We start from the raw sequence: 24,396 nt of genomic DNA, 5'->3' as shown, positions 1-24,396 counted from the left end.
AAGAACAGTAAGAAAACAAAAACAAGAACATACAATACAGAGTTATCTGTAGGATTTTGGTTGCTTTTTATAATAGCATAGTTTGTTTAAACTAATAATGTTCCCAAAATGCAACACTGCAGTTACAGTTTTGTTAATGTTTTAGGTAGTTTTTACTTGCAGCACCTTTTCTGTTCTTCTTCTTATTCGTATTGTAATGGAAGAAATTGTTCACAACTTCCTTCATGGTGAGCATTGTTTCTAGTTTTAACCTAATAGTGGGTTTGTGTAGTGGTAAATGAAGTAATAAGAAAGTAGAGATAATTAAAAAAATATTTTTAACTTAAATACCACACAAATTTTTAAACTGTCAAAGCTGGTTTTATGTTTATGTTAAGTTGATAAGCTGTGTGACTGTGTTATTACGGTTTGTGGGTTGGGGTGGCGTTGTTGTAATACTGATTAAACGTCGAAGGGCGTGTCCGACTTGACCTGGCTTCAGCAGTGTACGGTTAGAATAGCCGTAGCCGAAGCAAACTGATTCGAACGGATAATAATGTGTTTCATTTGGGGTTTTTGACCCACCAGCAGGTGGCTCTGTTAAAATTTTGTTTGCTAAGTATAGTTTTAATATACTTAAAGGCACTGGACACTATTGGTATGTATAGTATAAAACATTGTGATGTGAGAAACGGCTCCTCTAAAGTAACGTAGTTTTCGAGAAAGAAGTAATTTCCGAGAATTTGATTTCGAGACCTAAAAAGTATACATCTAAAAAGTACACAACTTCATGTGACAAGGGTGTTTTTCCCCGTTATTATCTCGCACCTTCGTCGACCAATTCAGTTGAAATTTTTCACAGGTTTGTTATTTTGTGCATTTGTTGAGTGAGAAGACTGGTCTGTGACAACTACCAAGGGTTTACAGTGTCTTTAAAAGTGTGTACAAATGAGTGTGATTTGAATAAAATTATTTTCTAGAATTAGCCTATAGGTCTACTACTCCGTGTCAATACAGGTAAACTCTGTCAACTGGCCTGCACTGATTTTGTTTGTCATTTAAGTTCAGATCGGTTTTGGGTGCAAAAGTGTTAGCGGTTGGTGTGTGATGTTTTCGTTTTTAGAGTAGCTGTTATTTTGTGTACCTTTTTTAAAATAAAAGCTGGAGACATCAAGTATGGATTCAAAATTCTTGTCATTTGCCAATGTTGCTGTGCACGTGTGTTTTCTTTCACTTGTATTCTACTTTCTCCTCATTTTTAGGTGTGAGTTTATCATTCGCGTCACACAAACGGTAATTAATAACATGGACTGAATAAAGTTTGGAGTCAAAAGAGGGCGCTATCAGACAAGATTTCTACATTACCAAAATCTCCGGTGGCGGTCAGCAGACAAACACTGTGAAAAAAGAACCGATGGGGAAAATGGTAGATTGTGAGAAGATTAGTAGAAAACAAATATAAAGGTTAAAAAGACTCATGCTTGCCTTGTTCGTTTTGGGGAATACGGATGAGTAATCAATAACCCCCCTTTGTGATTGATATCTGATTATTCATTGTTGAAAATGGCAAATACTTTCAAACAGCGCCCTCTTTTGGATTTGAATCAAAATTAAGTTTTAAATGTAAAATTCTGAGATTCTTAAAGGAACACATTGCCTTGGATCGGTCGAGTTGGTTTTTGAAAAGCGTTTGTAACCGTTTTTTATAAAATGCATATGGGTAGAAAGATGTTGTAAAAGTAGAATACAATGATCCACACAAACATGCCTCAAAATTGCGTGGTTTTCCTTTTACCTCGTCGACTAACACGTCGGCCATTTATGGGGGTCAAAATTTTGACTCCCATAAATGGCCGACCGTGTTGGTTCGCACAGTAGAAGAAAAACCATGCAATTTCGAGGCAAACTTGTGTGGATCATTGTATTCTACTTTTAAAACATCTTTCCAACCATATGCATTATATAAAAAACGGTTACAAACGCTTTTGTTTTGACCAACTCGTCCGATCCAAGGCAACGTGTTCCTTTAACCCATGGAGATTGTGGAGATGAAAATTAGGCCCTCAAACGACACATACATTTTTCAACCTATACAACCATTTTCAGTTGATGAAAAAAATCAGAGATGAAATATGTATAAAGTATTTTCTAAAATTGTATTGTAAATAATAGAGCCAGGTTGGATGTTCATGTTCGTACTGAATTGAAAGTCTTCCTCCAACCTCAAATTTACTGATTGGGGTTTCATTTCCTTCTCAAATACCGGATACTATAATATCATAGTAGAAAAAAAATACAAATCGTCGCTCCAGCTAGCTATGAATTCTGATAACACCAGTGCTGGTGTAGTGGCGGGAATACTAATAGGATTGAGCAGTAAGCATGAATGAACTTGGCTCGAGTCCAAATCAATTAACTTGCAACGTCATAGCTATATATACCCCCGCCTTGCTACGTCAGGCAAGCAGCTACACACATTCTCGTAGATTCTCGGACACACACGTGATTGGTTCTCCGAAAAGAGATGACAACAAACACATAACATTAGCTACTGATCGGAAAGGCGGAATTTTCTGATCATTGACGACGAACTAACCTTATCTAACGTTGGATTTCGGCATTAAAAGGTAGGTGAATGAAACTTCAATATGAAGAAGAAGGTTGACTATCTTGCTGACAGAAAGTAATGATTATGTTATATTCAGGGTGGTTTATTTTAGTGGAAATATCAGTGTTAATAGTGGTTAAATTTAGCAGGAGGTTGTTTTCATTTTGTATACCCACGTGTGTACGTCCGGTCGTGTGTACCCCATGTTTTCACCGGTACCCGCACGATGAGTGCCGTGTGGGCGCGGTGTAAAACGAGTATGGTGGCCCCGAGGGGACATCGCATAACGCAAACGTGTGCGCACACGTATGCAATGTCGTGAAACAAATCGCGAATATATGCGCACACGTATACAATATCGTGAAACAATTCGCGAATATGTGCGCACACGTATGCAATGTCGTGAAACAATTCGCGAATATGTGCGCACACGTATGCAATGTCGTGAAACAAATCGCGAATATGTGCGCACACGTATGCAATGTCGTGAAACAAATCGCGAATATGTGCGCACACGTATGCAATCTCGTGAACCAAATCGTGAATATGTGCGCACACGTATGCAATTTCGTGAACCAAATCGTGAATATGTGCGCACACGAGTGCGATTTGTTTTGCAATGTCGTGAATTTTATTGCATACCATGTTGCATACCATTAGGATGATGTCATAGTTGTGGATAATTTGTTACCGATCTAGGGAGTACTGTGGCGCTACAGCAGGCTCCCTCTGTAAAGCATGTGTATACCCAGGAACTTGGCACCAGGCCAAGGACGACCACACGCCTCGCTTGCCTCACAACAAAGACTACTGCTGCAATGACTACCGCTTATCTCACTGTTGGAAAGAAACCCCCCAGATCATTAGACATTTTATTCAAAGGTATGCAACATGGTATGCAATAAAATTCACGACATCGCAAATAATATTCGCAGACGTGTGCGCACATATTCGCGAATTGTTTCACGACATTGCATACGTGTGCGCACATATTCGCGAATTGTTTCACGACATTGCATACGTGTGCGCACATATTTGCGAACTGTTTCACGACATTGTATACGTGTGCGCACACATTCGCGAATTGTTTCACGACATTGCATTCGTGTGCGCACATATTTGCGAATTGTTTCACGACATTGCATACGTATGCGCACACGTTTGCGATATGCGATGTCCCTTCAGGGCCACCATAAACGAGACCGTCCGTGGGCGAGTTGTGTATTATTATTGTACACAATTTAATGTAGGTCTTGTTGGTAATATTGTGGCATCCAATATCGTCTAATAATAAGCTGTCGAACATTTGTTTTCCCCTTTTCAACAACTTTCCTGTAAATTAATCCAATCTAAAACCATGACGGCATGAGACCATGGAGGAATAAATAAGAAAATTTAATTTATTCCTCCATGATGAGACACACTGGCTCTGCTGAGTAATTTCCTTTTTTAAAGACACTTCTCACTTGGTGTATCCTCCTCCTCGTAGTCTTACCAGTTTTCACGCTATATTAATTATTATGCCTTTTTCTTTGAATTGGGAAAAAAATAATGATGCCATATATATCAACCGATGCCCTTATTATCTTTATTTGTTTATATTTACTATGCAAACATAAATTAAAACTTTGAAATTGAAATTTTAAATCTGAGGTCCCGAAATCAAATTCGTGGAAAATTACTTCTTTCTCAAAAACTATGTCACTTCAGAGGGAGCTGTTTCTCACAATGTTCTATACTATCAACCTCTTCCCATTACTCGTCACAAAGTAAGGTTTATGCTAATAATTATTTTGAGTGATTACCAATAGTGTCCACTGCCTTTGAAAAGATATATTTATTTTAGTTAATTATCAAATCTTTCATTTATCAGAAGACTACACTGTGCAGCACACCGTGACACACACTCTTCGCGTGGGCCATGCAGTATTATACAAATAATGAATGTTTATGAGTGCAATGGTGCGATTATTTTCATCTTTCAACGAATGAAAATATTCTCACCATTGCACTCATAAACATTCATTATTTTTTTCGAATAACATCTAATCTTTGTCCTTTTGATTGGAGGATACAACTTTCAAAACAATCAAAGCATACAATATTTAATTGTGACATTACACCAATTTGTTTTGGTTCGTCTTGTTTTGATTTAACAGTGACTAATGGACTAAGTATGTTCTGTACTGCTGCGTATTTTGAGACATGTGGGCACTGTAGTATGTGCCTTGTAGTAACTACTGCTACATTATCAAAGACATACGCACACAGTGATGTGGTACGCCAGTACAATATAACGAATCGGATGGAACGAACTGTTGAATTTTAGTGGATCAAATTTAGACTTGGCAGGCGTTGTCAGTTGTCAACTTTTGTTGTGACCTACATGTACAATAAGTGGTCAAAGAGAAAGGACTTGAGGCTCTTTTTTTTTCTTAAAAAAATAACACAAAGTTTTTAATCATCAGATATTAGTCTGGCATAATCATTGATTCTTGTATGGATTTGTCAATTTAACTTAATTGCTTTTTTCTTAATTCAGGGTTCACAAAGAATGAAACTTTTAAACAGAGTGTGCCTGGTTTAGGGAATCTTGACGCATTGCCAAATATTCATTACGTTATGAGACTAGGAGGTTGTGATTAATATCAGTACTACAGGCATTATAAGACATCCTACATTCAGTGCCTAAAACCCTGCCCACACTACCCCAGGGGAATGTGTCTGGCAGCCAGCCATTTCACACCATGATCAATTCACCCTTGATATACCCAGGCAAATGGATACTACCCCGGGAATAGCCACCCTTACTACGGAGCAAGGGTAAAACCCAGGGATATTGAAACTTGCTCAGCCAGAACCCTGTGGAAAGGGTGTGCAAAGGGGACCTTTGTGGTTACAGTGTGACATTCTCTTGGGTAACCATGGGGTAAAAAAAAACTTGCACCTCCCCTAGTCTGTATTCTATATAACGGGGATAACCCTGTACATGAGAAAAGGGCTAAATACTTAGGTCAGTCTATTGAATACTCTCCTAGGGAATCAGTGAGGTTCCTGATTGTTTTGCTGGTGAAATGGTGGTATCTGAATTTTGAAACCAAAGCTGAAACCAGTACTTGACAACCTGACCTCCCTCCCTTCCTTCCATACACCCCGCCCCCTCCCCCTAGCTTCCACAACCCCTCATCCCCCTAGTACTTTGATCTACCATTAATTTGTACTGAACACCACTTCACGGAATTAGATAATCACTTAAATCTACTTTAACAGGAAATTGATGTTTATTTTACAGGGTAGCTCACCTCTAAAACTCTGCAGTTCAAACATCTGGGTGGAATTTGTGGGTCCTTTTTCTGCAGTTCAAAGAACTTCCAATAACCCACTGTTAGATTAGGCCATTAGGCCTATACTTTGTTATCCTTATCAAGGATCTGAAGTCTTGTTGGTCATTAACTTATTGGTCATCTTTTCTGACCAATTTGTCCAGAGTAAATTTGTGTAAATGCTAACCCCACTTTGACCCTGAGAGACATTATCAAGGTTTATATACGTGCTATCAACTTTTTGATAAAATTGCTTAAAGTTCATGGCAGAACAGCTTGTTTAAAAAACGTCTTTTGTGAAGGTTTGTGATTAATTATTAAAAACACACACCGTTAGGCCTACTTTGCATTATCATAAAGAGTGTGTAACTAGTTCAGTGGTAGGTACTTTATAGGGACATTACAGTAGCAATCACTTTAATTGAAATTTCTCTCGGAGATCTTCCTGTAGGTTCTTGTTTTTATTTTCACTTTTCCCAGCGGATGTAAGTAATAACGAAACTTGATATTTGTTTTGGTAATTATTTCAGATAAGATTAGACAGACAGTTTTTAAAGTGTGCGTAATTGATTGTATAACTATTTCCTTGGTCTCTACAGGAAGTACAAAGCTGCTACCACCAGTGAGTGAACGACCGTCCAACACGCAGCTTCCGCTGTAGTCACATGACATCTACAATGTCCTATCCTGCAGCAATCCAGCCCCTGCCACCACCAGCCCATCAGAACTACAAACAGCAGAAGCCACATCAGCAGCAGCCCACGTCGTCTCCGTACTCCGAAGGGATTGAAATGAGACCTAGGACTGGGTTTGCGAGACTTCCACAGGACCCACCATTACAGCAACACGTTGGCAGTCACCAGATGGAAACTACCATGTCCAATGGTAAGTTTGTTTTGGGTCGCACTACAAAGTGGAAATGCCAGAATTTGGAAACAATTAATTGGAATGTTTTATGGTCTGCAAAGAGCTAAACACCAGGAAGTATTTGTTTTATAGATGGTATAATATGTTTCTGTCGTTACCATGTCTAAAACAAACCAGTTTGTGTGTCAACAACTGTTTGATGTAGGTGAGGGACCAGAGTCTGTTTTTTAATTGAAATTTATTTGAAACAGTTTTCACCAAACCCTGACTAAGAAGCAAAATGCTGTACCAAAACTGGAATATGTCTAGTTTTACTTATGTTCAACAAAAGGTAGGCTGTCTGAAATTAATGAAATTAAAATAAATGCTTTCAAACATCATTCAAAAGACGCCCAGATTCCCAACTGTTTAACACCAAGACGTGATGTAAGGCCATTTAATGGAATTGATGTTGGGCATGATTTGGGGATTGGGTTAATGTTGTTATCCACTGTTGTTGTTGTTGTTATTGACGTTGTGGGGTTTTTCTCAGTGTGTTTTGAACAGCTTGCCCTTTCCTAAGAATCATCCAATCCTTGGAGGTTGAGAGTTTACCCAGTACAGTTTACACCACAAGCAAACCTGAAGCAATATTGTTAAGAACAAAAAAGTGTTCTGAGGTAGTCTGTCAACTCCATTGATCATTTTGTGAGTCTGTACGTGACTTTTATGTCTATGTCACCACTTTTCCACCAGGAAGGGCAGCGTGGTACTTTATTCAATTCTTATATTCAACCTTAAACTCATTCAGAAAGTGGGTCCATTTACACCAGGATCATGACTCTGAATATCAAACCTGTTAAGAAAAATTTGTTTCCAAGTGCTCTTTTTGTGAGTTGCCACCAAGTTTCCTTTAAAAAAAACATGCCACCATTTTACTAGGCAATAGCAATTGCACACAGCCGTCACAATGTGAATGGAGTTTCACTACGAGTAGTTAAGCTTCCTCTCAGAACCACCACTTTACACATGATGTCACTGCAAACCTCACCTGAAGTTTCACTATACGGTTTTACTTTGTCAGGATTTAGGGGTAACATGTACATGATTGGCAACTAGTTTTTGTTAGTTTTTCAAAAGGCCGGTTTGATCAAGAAAAATGAAACAAATGTTAACATAAAACACTTAATCATGAGGAGTCAAGAGTTCCCCAGCTGAAAATTTTCACTCCCTTTTTACTGTCTATTCTGGCCCGTTTCTATTAACAACTTATTAGTTGTTTGGAAAATAGGTAGTGATCTTTTACTTCCGGTTAGAAGTCATAGTGAAACGCTTGAGTCCGGTTTTAAACCAAGTTTTCTGTTATTATCAAAGTTTCATTTTCTTATTCAAATTCTTACCTGATGCATATTAAACCAGTAGCATTCTAGGAAGCTCATAAACCACCCAAGTGACCCTTTTATCTACTCATTAAATGTTGGAAGTATAAGTTTATATCAAGTTTAGAATCGTCGAAAGTGAAAGTTAAAATCACAAACACAATTGTCTGAAGTGATTGCTTCCTGGAAGGAAAGTCCCTGTCTTGGACCCAAATCTATGGAAAGTCCAAGCCCTAGACTGGAAGCTATGGAAAGTTCCCACCCTACGACCCTACAAAACACTTTGTGTTGACTCAGCTGCTTGCTGAGCGATTCACATGAAAGAGAAACTGACATGGGGCTTTTGTATGTTGCATTAAAAATTGGAGGGAAAAAAAAAATCAAAAGTACATTTCCAATATTTGTATCAGCACAGCAGAGTCCCTGAGATTATATAGTCCCTTGAGAGTCCTTACTTTGTATTTATGTATAGAGAACCAATCACCCCTCTGATGGTCTATTTCTCTCAATCTGTCACTTTGTCACAGAGATCTCTGTTTCAAACATTTTCTCTTAGTTTAGTTTTTACTTTATTGTGTATCAGAATTAAAACACTGGTATTAATGCAGCATTAAATGAATTGCATTTTAGTATACAGCTGTATGCTTGAAAGGCCTCATTTGGTATAAAATTGGGTTGTGGTTTGGAGGGGATGTGTCCAATTGGTTTGCCATCAGCACCAGTTTGGACCAGTTATTCAACCAATCTCTCATGCATGAATTGCTAACATACGATCCTGCTGCTTTTCATGTTGACCCTGTATGGTGTGGCGCAGCAGTATTAAAATAGACCAGAATCTGCCTTATGGGTCCATGAGGCATGGTGGGCTACAGGGCCTTGGTCTTTGCTTCCAGCTTGGAGGGGATCTTTGACTACAGAAACCAATATAACCTTTTGCCCCTGTGTTGTATATTAGCGAGACGCTGTATGAGTTCCAAGTTGTGGTTGAAATATATCCACCTACTGACCTTGAAGACCTCATTTCACCTCTTGAGTTATGAAGAGAACCTTTGAGAAAGGTAGATTTTAAAGGTGTTCTAAAGTATACGTGTAAAATAAGTAATGTAAATGTACAATATAAACAGTACAAGTTTTTTCATAGGTGTCAACAGATTTTTAAAATGTGAAGTTGATTCAATGACAGACTTTTCTTTCTTTTCCTTGATCTCATCAAAGTAGAACACAACTTGATGAGAATACATGTTTGATGATAATATGTTAAAATGTAGGAGGCCTTCTTATTAAAACTTCTCATGTCAGCGGATCAAAATAAATTGTCAAATTAGAGGGTATACTATAATATTATAATTATTTTAAAGGGGTCAACCTATCATCCATTGTAACTTATTCTTTTCTAAGGACTCACCCTCTGCCCATTTATCTCTTCAAATACATTCCCCACCACCTTTTTTATCCTTGGGTGCCTTCACTAACCCCTATTTTCCAAATCCATTGTATGTGATTTTCAATTTCCTCCCCACAATTGTTCTCGTAGTCCTATGAAAATGTTCACAGAAGGGCCCCATAGCTATGACTTGTTATTTCCATTTCCAAGGAAAGCTGAGCTCCCTTCATTCTTGTCTGACATCAATATGCTGCATTGACATAATAGCCTTTAGGATTATCATGGTTGGTTAGTTTTATTTAAAGGCCTCTAGTTTGCTTTACTCAGTGCATAGAGGGCTCAGTCTATCAAGGTTTGGTGGGAAGCTTACAAGTTATTGCATGATAGGAACAATTTGCATGTACATGTACTTCAATTTATGGAGGAAGAAGAATGTTTTAAAAACACTGCTCCCAAACTTCCTCCGTGTTCCAAGCAAGAAGCGCAGACTGTGGGGGGGGGGGGGGGGCGCGATGAAAACCTATGGATCACTCATGGAAGAAGTGTATGGCCTAACAGACATTTACTTGTGTGTGTACAGTACTTCACATAATGAGTGTGGTGGGATCTTTTTGTACACAAATGTACACGTCATGAAAAAAAATATTATAGACCCAACCATTTGGGTTTTTTTTTTGTACGGTTACATGTGGTTTTACATCATATATAGGCCCTAAATCATGCCATAGAACATGCCAACATAAAACTTAGAGAGACTTGTTTTGAAGGGGGATATACAGAAAGATTTGCACATGTCCCTTGTATGTAGGTGAGCTCTGGTAGAAATTATATGTACGTATGTAGGCCTATAACCATGGAGGTAGAACTAATTTTACCTTCATGGTTCAACTTTCCTTCCTGCATGGTACAACACAACCACAAAGCAACTTACTGGCATGCACTTGTTAAGATTGTAGACCATTTTTGTCTGTGATTACAAGTTCTGTACTTCACTTTATGGCCAGCTTCAGTCCTTCAGGATGTTTGTTATGCAAACCATTTCCCTCCATTGTGGTTACCTATTGTTGACAGTGTGACTGGGTGGCTGTTGAATAATAAACCCGATAAATGTAATAAACTTGGAGGCTGAGGTGTTTAAAGGCATTTTTGAACATGCTTGGGTTTCTAATTTGGGTTTCTGGTAGGGACCTGACTTAGAGGTACGTTTTTAACATAGAGGAAGAAATAAAACCTGAAGGTCCTGCTGAATTGTGTTATTTTACACACCTCAATGGATCGACATACGTGTCCATGGTAAAAGAAAAGGAATATTTTTTTTTATACTTTGTGGATGGTAGGGACTTGGGGTGCAAATAAACAACATTAACATTTCAAATCATAATATAACACGTTGCCATGGTAACAGTTCATTTGTGTTTAGGCCACTTTGGGCCGATATTGGGGAATGAAAAACTGTTTTTTTAAGTTAATATTTACAACTCCACCCCACCAAAAAACAAAAATATTTCATAAAACCTTTTACATCACTACAAAGTATCATCCTTGGCTTTACTTGAGACAAAAAATATTGCTATAAATTTCACCCTTGTGCTATTTTAAGAACGTGCATTACAGTATGTTTTTAGAGCTTGCAAAATCAACATTTTTATCATATTTTTTGCCCTCAAAATTCCATTTTTTCAGGGGTCTCAGAATATTTTCCTCACGGTTTTGATCAGGGCCATTATTTGTCTTTTTATTTCTGGTAAGAAAGACTAGGGCAATTGTATCCTGATGTAACAGAACTGTCTCAAAAATAGACCCTTTTTCCCCGAAAACATAGATAAATGCATTTTGAAATATTTGCTTCATTTTGAATTTATAACATGAAGAAGTTAGCTATAATTCCATCAATCTGGCAGCTTTTTATAAGCACTTTGTAGGTTTAGTGCATTACCAAACATTGATCAGGACTTGTTGATGACCTAAATCTTATAATTTGCCCCGCCCCGGCCCTGGCCCAATCATATTTCTTGACATTGCATAAAATAAAATAACAGTTTTGCGAACAGCGCCTTTTTTTTTGAAAGTCACATTTTTTAATTCCCCTTGCACATCAAGAAAGTTTGTACTGTCTTTAATGTTTTGTTGGTTCTCGGAATATTTCCCTTTTTGTTTTGATTGGGCTATCATTATGGTTTGCATGTCTACTGGGGAGAAACACTTTGGTTTATTGTATCCTGTTGTGACACTTCTGCCTCAAAAATGGTAATTTTTCCAAAACCAATAAAAATGCATTTTGAAGTTATCCCTTAGTTTGAATTGATAAAAAACAAAAACGAGCATGCTTGTTAAAAGAATATGGCACTGTTTCCATGCTCTTTAAGCCACTGAGTTCTTGTTTTGTCATAACTACTTTACCTAGTTGTACAGGTATGATTCACATTGCAAGAAGAGAAGTAGTGCGATGAGCAATCTTTACTGTCCTTGTCTTTACATGGCCTTACGAGGTACGAGGAAACCTCGCTAGCTTGTGCTTGTAGAAAAAAAGGAACATCAAAAGAAAATTCGATAGTCATTAGTAGGTCTACGCATTTGTTAATATATCTAGTTGTTATAGATCGTTATTAATTCTCCTTTCACAGTTGACTTGTCAAAGCTAATGATGATGAAATAATTTAGCTCTTACGAAAAATAAAACGCTCATTAGTAAACAGGAAACTGTTCATCATTTATGATGATATTGTCGAAAAGCTGCAAGATTGATAGAATTATAACTTTTTAATGTTAGAAATTCAATATGAAGAAAAAACAATTCAAAATGCATTTTTCTGTTTGAGGAAAAAAGTCTATTTTTGAGACAGTACTGTTAACATCAGGATACACTTGCCAAGTTTTTCTTACCAGAAATAAAAAAGACAAATTTTGGCCCTGATCAAAACCGAAAGGAAAATATTCTCAGACCCCTGAAAAAAATGAAATTTTGAGGGCAAAAAATATGGTAAAAATGTTGATTTTGCAAGTTCTAAAAACATACTCTAATGCACGTTCTAAAAATAGCACAAGGGTAAAAATTTATAGCAATATTTTTTGTCTCAAGTAAAGCCAAGGATGATACTTTCCGAGACCCCTGGCAAGTTGACATTTTGGGGTCCAAAAATAGGGTACAAATGTTGATTTTGCAAGTTCTAAAAACATACTGTAATGCATAATGCAAAAATAGCACAAGAGTGTTAATTAAAGCAATAAAAAGTTTTCTCAAGGAAGGCCAAGGATGATACTTTGTAGTGATATAAAAGGTTTTTTGAAATAATGTTGCATTTTTGTTGGGTGGAGTTGTAAATATGAGCTAAAAACCAGTTTTTCAGACCCAAAATCGGCCTAAAATGGCCAAAAAACAAAATGAGCCGTAACCATGGCAACGGGCTATATATAGAATTGAAAATGCAATTTTGTTTACTTGCACCCAAGGCCCTTCAACCCACAAAGTATAAAAAAAAATCCTTTTTTTGACCGTGAGCAAGTATGTCAACTATTTACCTGAACTGACTCTTAACAACTTTTGGTAAAAACCTACAACAATTTTTGATAGTATTTAAAGCACTTTGAGAAACAATTCACTGCCAGGTCCCTTTACAGATCGTAGTGGCTGCGGCTACAAGATCCAAATGCTCATAGCAGCAGCCGCAAACAGGATTTTGACATGCTTCTGCTCAAACAAGCTCTGGTCAAAGAGAAGATAATGTACCAAATTGACTTTTTCCCATATTTCCCTGTGATATTATTCAAAAAAGTCAACATTGCACACATTGCACACATAAATGAAGGAATTTTCAAATTGTACTGGAATTTTTTTTAAATAAAAATGCACCATGACAATGGCCAATGTCACGTAGGCCATGTTGCCTCCCTTGCCTCTACAGTCATTACAATAAAACTACAATCAATGGTCTTTTTATCAATGTCATAAACCGGTGTGGACCTTAAACCCGATACTTAATGCGCCCAATATTTCCGCCATTTTGGGAATCGATTCCTCTGTGTACACTTTGGCTCCCAAAATGGCAGACAAATGTGCGTGTCAAGTGTTGCACATCATGATAAGGGTCAGTATGATGTCCTAGGTTTACTATTCTTGTAAACTGACTGCATGAAATAGGGATCCAGGGGTGGATTTCACAAAGAGTTAGGACTAGTCCTAAGTTAGGACTAGTCCTAAGTTCCTAGGAGATATCAAAAACATATGGCTAGTCCTAAGTTAGGAAGAGCATCCTTCCTCTATGGGAAGAGTAACTCCTCCTAACTCAAGATAAGACTAGTCTTAACTCTTTGTGAAATCTGACCCCAGAATCTCAAGGACACATCTTGACTTGACAACAACAACCCTGGGCAGTGTATCATCACATCCAGGGATTCTCAAGCATGTGATGACATCATGTGTTATTCAGAGCTTACTAACTGCTTACTTAGAGAGAGGATCATAGGCAGTCTGATGACTGGGTGCTGTAGTAACGCATCTTATGCTAAGTGGGGCCTCATGATTCAGCACAGGCCAAGACTGTTGACCGAATGTACACACATGCTTTTGGATAAGAGTCATCGAGGAAACACGCAGAGATGCTTTTTCGCTGTCTTCTTTTTACTCATTGCTGAGTTCATTGACACAAATTACAAAATACATGGCCTCCGACGAACACTAAAGTCCGTTTTCTGTTCCAACTTTTAACAGTTTTGTTATATTGACATAAATTATATTGAATCCATTGCAAACTAATGTCAAACAGTCAAACAAATCATTACCTCTGACAAAATGTGATCTTTTTTATTAGAATTGTTCCCTCAAGAACACCAAAGTCAGTTTTCTGTTCCAACTTTGAACAGTATCTGAATTTGTTATTTTGCCATGAATTATTTATTTAATTTTATATTAATCTCTTCTGACAGGCAATCCTTCATTCCTCCCACTCTTTTTAAAAATTTCATGAACATTATACTCCCACATCTTTCAGTAATTGTATCTAATGATGTCATAGAGTGACATTTATAGGGCATCGCTACAAATTTGTACTGCTGAATGTTCTCTCATGTGAATCGGATTTAACAAGTCTGCAATGTTAATTATATAATGCATTACCACTTGAGACTGACAAAATGCCAATAAAGAAGGGATTATGTACAATAAAAACTGTGAATGATATTCATAGTTTGTGCCAGCCGTCATATTTAATGCATTGAGCAGCCTGTTAATAACACATGCTGTATGCAGTGCATAGTATTTCCTAGTTTGTAGAATAGGAAATGAGCTGTCTCACGAACCCGTCAATGCATAATGCATGGGTGACTAGATTTCTGTGTCGTACACAGTCGTGGTGAAGGCGACCAATCGGAGGGCTCTGTCAGATTCCCGCCGTCTCGGTAATGTAAACAACTGAGCTGCGACGGCATCACACCATACACGTAGCCGTTTACGTCAGCATGCATGCATCTTTCAATGAGATGGTGCGGGATGTTAGCCCAGGGGCTTAAAGAACAACTTCCACTTTGCCCTTTTGGCTTTGCCTCATTTCTAGAATGTGTCCACTAATTTTTGACATGAACAAGTTGTGTGTTTATAATCAAGCCAATTAATTAATTTTCAAAATTTGAAGGACTGATTTGGGGGTCTTGGTTTGTTGTTAATTCGTTCTCTATACATCATGTGGGGACTTTTGACCATGAGGAAGAAAAATATTGGCTTGAACTACATGTAAAATAGTTTGGCTTGGGATTGTACCAACATGGTATTTTACATGATTGGTCATGATGCCAACCAAAAGAACAAATAGCTTGAGTGTTTTTAAATCAGAGAGCTTCCCTGTTTTTCTAGTGGCAGAATTTGTTTCATCTGCAATTTATTACATTGAAGAAAAAACTTCCTCCAGATATTGAACCCATTTTCCCTCCCGAAATAAAAATAAACATGTATTGACTTTAATGAAGCTTTCCCATGTAGTTCCTTCCCATCAGTATTATAACAACTGCTTTTAAAAGCAGAAAATATTACTTTAAAATGTTCTGCTGAACAGAAATGAGCAGGATACCAGTCATAGATGGTCTGTGTATTATGTATTTTCTTGAATGGTAACCATATTCTTGTAAGCATAATTTGGTTGTGCTTAGCAGTGTTTTTATATGAGAGTGTGCCTTGTTTTTGTACTGTGGAATATGAATTGTCTATCTAAACTATAAAAATGACATACATGTACTGTTGCAAAAAAAAGTGATGTGTCATCTCTTTAAAAATGACAAGTCACAAATAACCAGGAAACAACAAGTCATTATGCCCCAATTACTACATAACTTTATGAAGTTAGTGCAAGAGAGAGCCTGATGAAAACAATTTCTAACTAATCCACACATATAAATTCATTATACAATTTTTTGTTACGTAATAAATCTGTTTAAAAATGTAGTCCCGCTAGTTTAGGTAATACACCTACACCACAGTTCGTGTCCAAATTTCCATCACACTGCCTACGCAAGACCACTTTCCTAAGAAAAGGGCACCCTCTCATTTGTGGAAAAAATGTTAATGGCAACATTTATGCGCCTAGAGAGGGGTGAGGCAATGGCTTCCGTAGCCTTAGTGATATTCCTTACCGTGTCAGTCCTCTTACTTCATTACTCTACTGCATCTTGCGTTTTGTAGTGGTGTCTTACCTTGCCTTCCGGCTCAGGGACCCAGGTTCGAATCCCACTTGGGACACTCTGTGGATTGGATTTTCAGTACCTACATGACTGCGTGGGTTTTTCGAATCCCACTTGGGACACTCTGTGGATTGGGTTTTCAGTCCCTACTTGACTGCGTGGGTTTTCTCTTGAATAAAATTCTGTATAAGATTTTCCTCCCACATCTTAAACTGAAATTTCTTCATTGTCTTCTTTTTTTGCTTAGCTCTAATAAGAGCATTGAGAATATAATATCCAAAGCTGAATCTACAATCAATCTACCTCTCTGTATTTCTGATTGTTGGTCTTTGCATCGTTCATCTGTGAATTTATGTATGAGACGTTTGAGGAAGACCCGTGGGGATCCTTTAGGACTGAATCTTGTGATTAGAATTTGGACTTGATTGGTACGCAGCAAATCTGTTGGTCATCAAATTCTTCTTAAATTGATGCCAGAAATGAACTTTTAGATCTTGAACATTTTGAATTTGTGAGTTGAACAAAGCACAAAATTACCAAAGCTATGTAGTGAACTACACCTTTTATCAAATTGGGCTTGTACAAAAAACTATATTTGCAGCTCTTCATGATCTTTCATACATCAGTTAATTTAATTAAAACAGCAATGATATCATTCTTAATTTGATTTGTCTTCTGAGGAGAGAATGAAATTGCTCTCAGAAATTCAACTAGGCTTAAAATAGCCTTCAGTCTGTACCATGTGGAAGTGTCGTGGCCAAGCGGTTAAGAGCACCGAATTCAAACTCTGGTGTTTCTGATCAGCAGAGTGTGGGTTCGAATCCCCAGCCGTGACACTGTGTCCTTGAGCAAGACACTTAACCATTGCTTCGTCCTTCGGATGGGACGTAAAGCCATTGGTCCCATGTGTTGTGTAACGCATGTAAAAGAACCCAGTGCACTTATCGAAAAGAGAAGAGGTTCGCCCCGGTGTTCCTGGTTGTGGCTGCTTAATGCGCCGTAGCACCTTGTAAACCCTTATAAGGTGCTAAATAATTGGGTCTCACAATTCATCACTGCAATAACCTATCTTTCTGAAAGTTTGTATATATTCAGCGCCTTGAGTACCTTGTTTGGTAGATACGTGCGCTATATAAGACTTCGATATTATTATATTATTATTGTATGTAGGTTCCCCATCCCCCATGCTGATCAACATGGTTTTCCTTCCATTTTTTTTGAAAGGTCATTATATCAATGCCAGGCCTGGCAATTTACAGAGGCCACCGAGGCCATGACCTCTGTTGCCCCCTGGTCTTGCCTTTGGTTCCCCTTCAAACAATTCCCCATAGATATTAAGAATTGCCCTTTGCAAACTGAAAATGGGCTTCCCACCTCTAGTCCAGGCCTGCGATATTCCTGTTTCAAACTTTTGAAGCCTTGCATGTTTGTATAGGACCTTTGCCCCATTTTATTGTTCTGCTTTCCACAGCATTCTGCGCTTACAATAAATACCACAAAATCACAAACGTTTTACTATGTTTACAGGGCGATATTTGTGTACATGTTTTTTTGTCAAATTGCTATTAAGCAGTGCCATGAAATTGGGCGATGTATGGTGTAATAAATATGTTAAGTATGTGCGCCTGACGCTACATATAAACCATGGTGTACAACAAGTGAATGTTGGTGCAATGCTTTAGATCTACAGCATGTATCATGTACCATGTTTTCTTGAAAGGTACATGTACATGTGCTGTACCTGTTCGATTGAGTTTATATTACATGTAACTGAGGTGTTGGTAACTTTTTACTGTACATGTATATGATGACAGTGAATGGTTTTTACAGTGACCGTACATTGAATGGTTTTGAACAGTGCCCATATTTGCATTGCATCCTGGAATCATCTCACAGCCATTGTACAATATTCAATGAACAATATGATTTCTCATAACCACATCAGGCCAGATGTATTTATATAATTCAATAGACAATTTGCAAACGTCACTTCAAGGACTTGTATGGATCCAGTCGGCCTTCACAAACTCCAAAGTTGTGTTTACTGAACAGGATCAAAGTAACTCCTATAGTATCTATTGTACATGTGAAGTGTTTATTACTGCACTTTTATTATTACATGGTTCTGGTAGGTGTTGGTATGTTGGTGTTGACTTTCCTTCTCTAGCTCTCCAAGTTTTATATTGTGAAAAATCTGTATACAGAAATTGTCAAATTTACTTAATTTTTTAAGTTTTACCCATCAGCAACAAAAACCATCTTAATCTTGTTGTTTGCAGCTTGCTAATGTCTTCACTTTTTCTCCTCAGGTGTGCCAAGTGTTCCCATGAACACATCACAAAACTTTGCGTACCCTCAGCCTCCTAGCTACACCATGGAGGACAGAGTTAACTTCAGCAATGGGACGGTGCCAGGTTCCAATCCCCATCATTTCCCTCAATATGAGGAACTTCCCATACAAGGAACGATGGAGACCAGCACAGATCACATCAGCCTGGAGGAAGGGAAAGATTTACAGAGGCAGGAATCGCACACCGAGGTGGACCAGTACTACAACCCACCGGTCCACTCTATATCATCTACCGCAAGGCTGACTATCACAGAGCCAAATGAGAAGAGACCGAGGTAGGTATTTAATAAAGGAACACAGACAAATCAAAAAATTTTAATGGTGACATCTGAGTGCACTAAATTCCAACACCCTTATGTTCAGACAACCCCTGTAGTTTACATGTTAGGGTGAGAGTTAGGAATTTTGAAAAAATCACTACGTGTGTTGGAATATTAAATAGGGATGTCGAACATGGAGATATTGAAACATAGGTGTGTAACCGAAGGAAATATACTGCAGGGTACATTGTATGTCATTTCACTAGTCCTCATGAGTTCTAACTCTGGCCAGCAGACCACTGTTATGGGAATGGGCTGTTTTGTCAAGCAGTTTGGGTACCGAGCAGTATTTTGTGTTGACATTCCATTTAAACAAACTCCCTTTTCTCTCTACGTTGTCGTATTTTGTGCATTTGAATGGAATGGCGAAAGGAACAACAATGACAAAAGTCTATTCTAGGAAAACTCACTGCTGCGAATTAAGAAAACAATAACTCCATAGTACCAAGGGGGTCGATTTCACAAAGAGTTAAGACTAGTCTTATCTTGAGTAAGGACAAGTGACTCATCCTAACTTAGGACTAGCTATACGTTTTTGATAACTCCTAGGACTAGTCCTAACTCTTTGTGAAATCCACCCCTTCAGTTAACCCTAGTAAATCATTGCAGCAAGTTTGAAATAAACGTGACATGGCAGTGGGGTAAAGACTCCCTCGTAAATGTGTTTTGAATTCAGCTTATTCAAGTCCCCCCCCCCCCCCCCACCCCCAATACACTTGGAGAGTTTCCCAATATTTCTCTCCACACTGAGCAAATGGGAAAGTTTACACCAGTGCAAAGGTGTTCTGAAGGGCAAAGCTGTACTGGTAGAAAAGTTTGCTTGAAGTTTAAGCTTTGTATGCTAATCACCCTGTTGTGTTATGATGTTTAAAATCCAGTCTGGGCGCAGCTCTGAGGAAATAGGGGTGGGCTGATTGTGTTGAAATGCAACTCGGTAGACTTCCTTTGGAGTGCTTGATTTTCATGCAACAGGCTATTGTTACTTAGATGTTATCACATCTTATGATAAGTGGCCTGATCTGGAGGTTTCTGGAAGAAAACATTTTCTTGATGTTTGGAATGTACTCTCCGTAGATCAGGTTTCAATATCCGTTCCCTAAGAGTGCTTTTTCATGCTATCTGTTAACAAGCTATTGTTACTGGGGTGTTCTTATGATAAGTGGCCTGATCGTGGATTTCTGAAAGGGAACATTTTCTTGATGTTTAAGGGAATGTACTCCAGTAGATCTGACTTCAATATCCCTTGGAGCATAGGATTTCAATATAATGGTTCATTCTTTATTGTGCTTGTGGGTGTGTTTTGTTGTTATTTAAGATTACATTTATTGTTAACTTATTACATGTTTTCATTTGCCAGACAATCAAATGAGTAACTAAACTTACATGTAGAGTTCAATATCACAACACACAACTTATTCATTTCTGCTCAATGTGGCCAATTAATGCATACTACACACTTTTGCATTGTGTGCAATTTCACATTCCATTTTCCACATGATGTTGACAAAGTGTTTTGTAAATGTAAACCATACACCCATTGCATGCCGCCATTGCTGAGGGTCCAACAATTTGAAGTGTGTTTGTGCGGCGCACAACTCCCAGCCAATGATGAAAGGTCTTCATTGACCGCAGTGAGGGGCTGTTTTGGACTTGCCTAGCTATTACACTGTACATGTGTACCATGATAAACCTAGATGCAAAACCAAGTTGTCTGAAGTTAGTTTTTTATTTTATTTTGGTACTTTTGCTGTCCACGAGCCAATCTTCCAACCAACACAGACTTGCAACCCTTCACACATATAGCGCTATGTGTGTTTATTTATTTAGCCATGAGTTATAGCATTATAACACATCACAACTTTATAGTCCCAAAAGGCGCCAATTGTCGTAGACAGGTGTAAGCTACAGGCTGCTCTGATGTTGTACACGTATGTATGTACATGTAGTTCTGGAAATACCATTGCAGGTGTACTGTATATTGATTATGGAACTTAGTAATCAACTATAAATGCATCACAACAATCACACTCATTGCTCAACAGCAAGGTCATTATATTATAGTTTAATGCAAAGCAGGTGGACGAAGGCTAAATTGGACCAATTCCAAATTCATAGGGTATAAACTTTAGCTAAATGCATGGGGTCTGTCAGTGCAGTGCTTTTGAATAGCCTACATTAAAGGCACTGGACACATTTCATAATTACTCAAAATATATAGCATCATAACTTACTTGGTAACGACCAATGAAGAGCTGTTGATGGTTTAACTATAAAACATTGTGAGAAAACATTCTGAAGAAGCGTAGTTTCTGAGAACGCGGTCTTTTTTATTCTCACTAAAATAATTGAGTTTGAGAAAGGCATCTGAAAGCACACACATTTGTGCAACAAGGGTGTTTTTCTGTCATTATTTCTTGTACCTTGGATGACCAATTGAGCAATTTTCACAGGTTTGTTATTTTATGCATATGTTGGGATACACCAAGTGAAACTACTAGTCTGGTGCCTTTAAAACTACCCTCAAGTTACCTGGTGCAGTGTTTTCTAATAGTTTAGCACAGTTACATGCTTTATGTGGCTATTTTGCATATACCGTTCATGCTGATTGGTGTGGAAGGAAAAGCTTCTGAACTTCTGGCCATGGGCCCATTGGTGTCTCTATTACAGTCCAGATAATTGGTTATAAGATGGGAGCTGTCAGGTCTTGTGTACCACCCCCCTGTCAAGATGGATTGATGATGCTTGGCCTTTCCAAAATTGTAATCTTCAAGAATTTCTTGTGGTTTGTGTTTGTAAGATTAAGATTTAGGTTAACAGAGATGCTCCATTGTTGTCCTTATTTGGAAATGTCTATTATTGTATGTCATTCTTGAAATGATTGCTGGGAAGTTTAAATGAAAATAATGGATTGTGAAATTGTCAGTTATTACTTTAGATGGCGAGGAATCAAGGTTGGAAATTTATGTGGTTTGATGTCAGTTTTTTCTCTTCAAATGATAAAATGAAAGCATTCAGGAAAGAAATGTTGTTTTTATGGTTTTGTCAAACATGTTGTGTCCTACGTACATGTTGTTCTTTCAAGTTACATAGCCTACACATGATCCCTGGAAAACAAACTTAATTGCTGGCGTGCAATGAACTTATAGACTTTTAGTGAATTGTAAAATGGCTAAGCACAAGTTGAAGTGAGAATCTTGAGTATTTCCATGAGATGTCAAGGGCACATATTTATTAAGCATCGACATATTTTGCTTAGCAGAAGCAGATTACCATCCCAAAATGATGTGAAGATAGAGCTGGAATAACATCACTCTACATACTACTTGTGGGTGATTCCCCAGATCTAAATTACGTTAGCTAAGCAGGTTTGTTAAGCAATATTGTGCAAACGAAGTTAGTTCAAGTCAAAGTGTACCATGTGTGAAACGGTATCTATTGCTTTAAACTTGTAAGTTTTTAATGTACATGTAGGGTTATGGTTATCAAGATTGTACTCATGGCAGCAGTTGGAACGGGAGGGTCCAGTTGGAATAGGAGGTCCATAATGTGTGCTGCTGGCACAATGTCAGACTACTGTCACAAACACTTGAGATCCACACCAACCTTGTTGATCACATGCTCTGATTGTATTCAGATCAGAAGATAAAAAACACCAGACTTTGTAGAATCAAAAGACTTAGTCAAGTTTCAATACATTGATTAAATGTGTTCTAGAAGCCTGTGTACTCTGTACAGTGCTTTAAATGTCAGAACAATGACCCCCCCCCAGTTTATTGTTACTTGAAATCTGATTTGATACCTGGAAATTATTAGAATGTTTATGTTTTCCTGCCATTTTGTAAAATGGTATGAGGGGAAAACAAACATACATTTGATATATTATGTTCAGTGTATTTGAAATTCATTGAAACCAAGCCTGTATGCTTCCTTTTTGAAAGGGCAAGGGCACCAAGGCATTTTCTCCCTAGTGAAGGACAACTTATGAGGAAATTGTACATTTCTACTGGAGCATTAAAGGGCACCAATGCAATGACCAAAGGGCATGGAGGCATTTGCCTTAATTCATTGCCTCTGTGAAGTTTCAGGCTTGGTAAACTCGGTCACATTATGCATCCAAGGAATCGGTCATTGAGCAAATTATGCCATCTGGCAGACTATATAGTGTGACAGACTACGTAAATGTATGCGAACTCGTTCTGTTGCGTGGAAACCTAAATAAAGTTATTGATCACTGATGCAAGATCGATGTGAGTAAAGACTGGATAAAGAGAAAATACTTGGAATAGCTGATTGTTTCGTAACCATGGTGAAGAGGAAGTAACAGATAGACGAGATCAGTGAGCGTGAATGGGTCGTGTCTGTAATGCTGTTTGTTTGACCATAATTACCCAACACCTACATCAATCTCTTTACACTTTCGCCAAAAATAGTTTTGAATATCGTGATGAAAGTAATGTTTAGTTTGTGACTTTGCATTGTTTTTTTTGTTTTTTACAGAGGTTATTTGTCAACAAACAGTTGGCTTTGAAATTTTCTCGGTCACCTTGAAACTATTTGGTTTAAAACTTTGACGGAAACTCTGATGACTTGCTTGCAAAACGATTTACTTTGTTTACAAAATGCAATATGCAGATATGAAAACAATTGAATTGGTTGCAATACACCTTTAGTTTGTCAATAATTGCAGTGTTTAACATCGTCAGACTGAAGAAACGTGACCTGTGTGTATCCCATAAGGAAAAGCAATCTACTGAAAGGCCAGGGTCACAGATTTTGGGGGAGGACTAGCACTGTAATGATATATCTGCCTCTAATTTCTAAGAATTTTGGATTACAGTTTAAAACATTAAAATATGAATCATGGTCAAATTGAGTTAAAATGGAAAGTACAGTACACTGAACTTGGACAGTATTAGTGGCATTCTTCAGATGAGTCCATGAGTCTTGAATTGTTTTTTAATGCAATTGTTATGCACCCGCTCCCCCCCCCCCAAAAAAAGAACATTCAAGCAAGTATAAATGCAAGTATTATTTTCTAAACTGAATCTATGAATGTTAACTTTGCAGATTCATAAAATGCTGGTCTAAATATTTAAGGGATTGGACATTGCTGCTCTAAAATTACTTAAGAGTAGGCCTATGCTTCCTGCTTGAATGCCAAGAAAAGATTGCAATGTCTTACAACTTGTGATTTTATTATTTTGTTGAAAAGGCTGGAACCGTGATTTATTGAACCTTAAATAAGTTCAACTAGAAACAAATTGAAATCTGTAGTTGTTGACAGATTTGACTAATTGACCAATTGACCGGCCGTCAATGAAACCTTTGAGTTGGGCACCGGTCAAAAGCAGCCAACTCTATCATCAATTCAAATATGGTTCACTTATCGCTGGGAAAAAGATGAAAAGACAACATTGGGGCTTTAGATAAGAATCTACTCCAAGGAAGGGGTCAAGGCGACACGTACATCAACCCTTCATGTTGTAAGGGTACTGTGCCCAGACCCAGACACACCTCTCTGTGACCATGAGGGTAGGGGGG

General features: G+C 37.9%; 1 protein-coding gene across 1 annotated transcript in view; it reads left to right on the top strand.

Moving 5' to 3' along the window:
* The first annotated feature begins 2,468 nt into the window (after positions 1-2,468).
* Positions 2,469-24,396, top strand: part of LOC139954279 (uncharacterized) — a 42,145-nt gene continuing 20,217 nt past the window's right edge. The window contains exons 1-3 of the mRNA XM_071954016.1: positions 2,469-2,606; positions 6,510-6,795; positions 18,495-18,810. Of these exons, the coding sequence (XP_071810117.1) occupies positions 6,576-6,795; positions 18,495-18,810 (536 nt within the window). The 5' untranslated portion in view covers positions 2,469-2,606; positions 6,510-6,575. The remainder of the gene's footprint in view (positions 2,607-6,509; positions 6,796-18,494; positions 18,811-24,396) is intronic.

This window comes from Asterias amurensis, chromosome 1 (genome assembly GCF_032118995.1).
Source record: "Asterias amurensis chromosome 1, ASM3211899v1".
NCBI lineage: Eukaryota > Metazoa > Echinodermata > Asteroidea > Forcipulatida > Asteriidae > Asterias > Asterias amurensis.
Note: the sequence above shows the minus strand (reverse complement) of the source record. Positions and strands in the feature narration are given on the sequence as shown.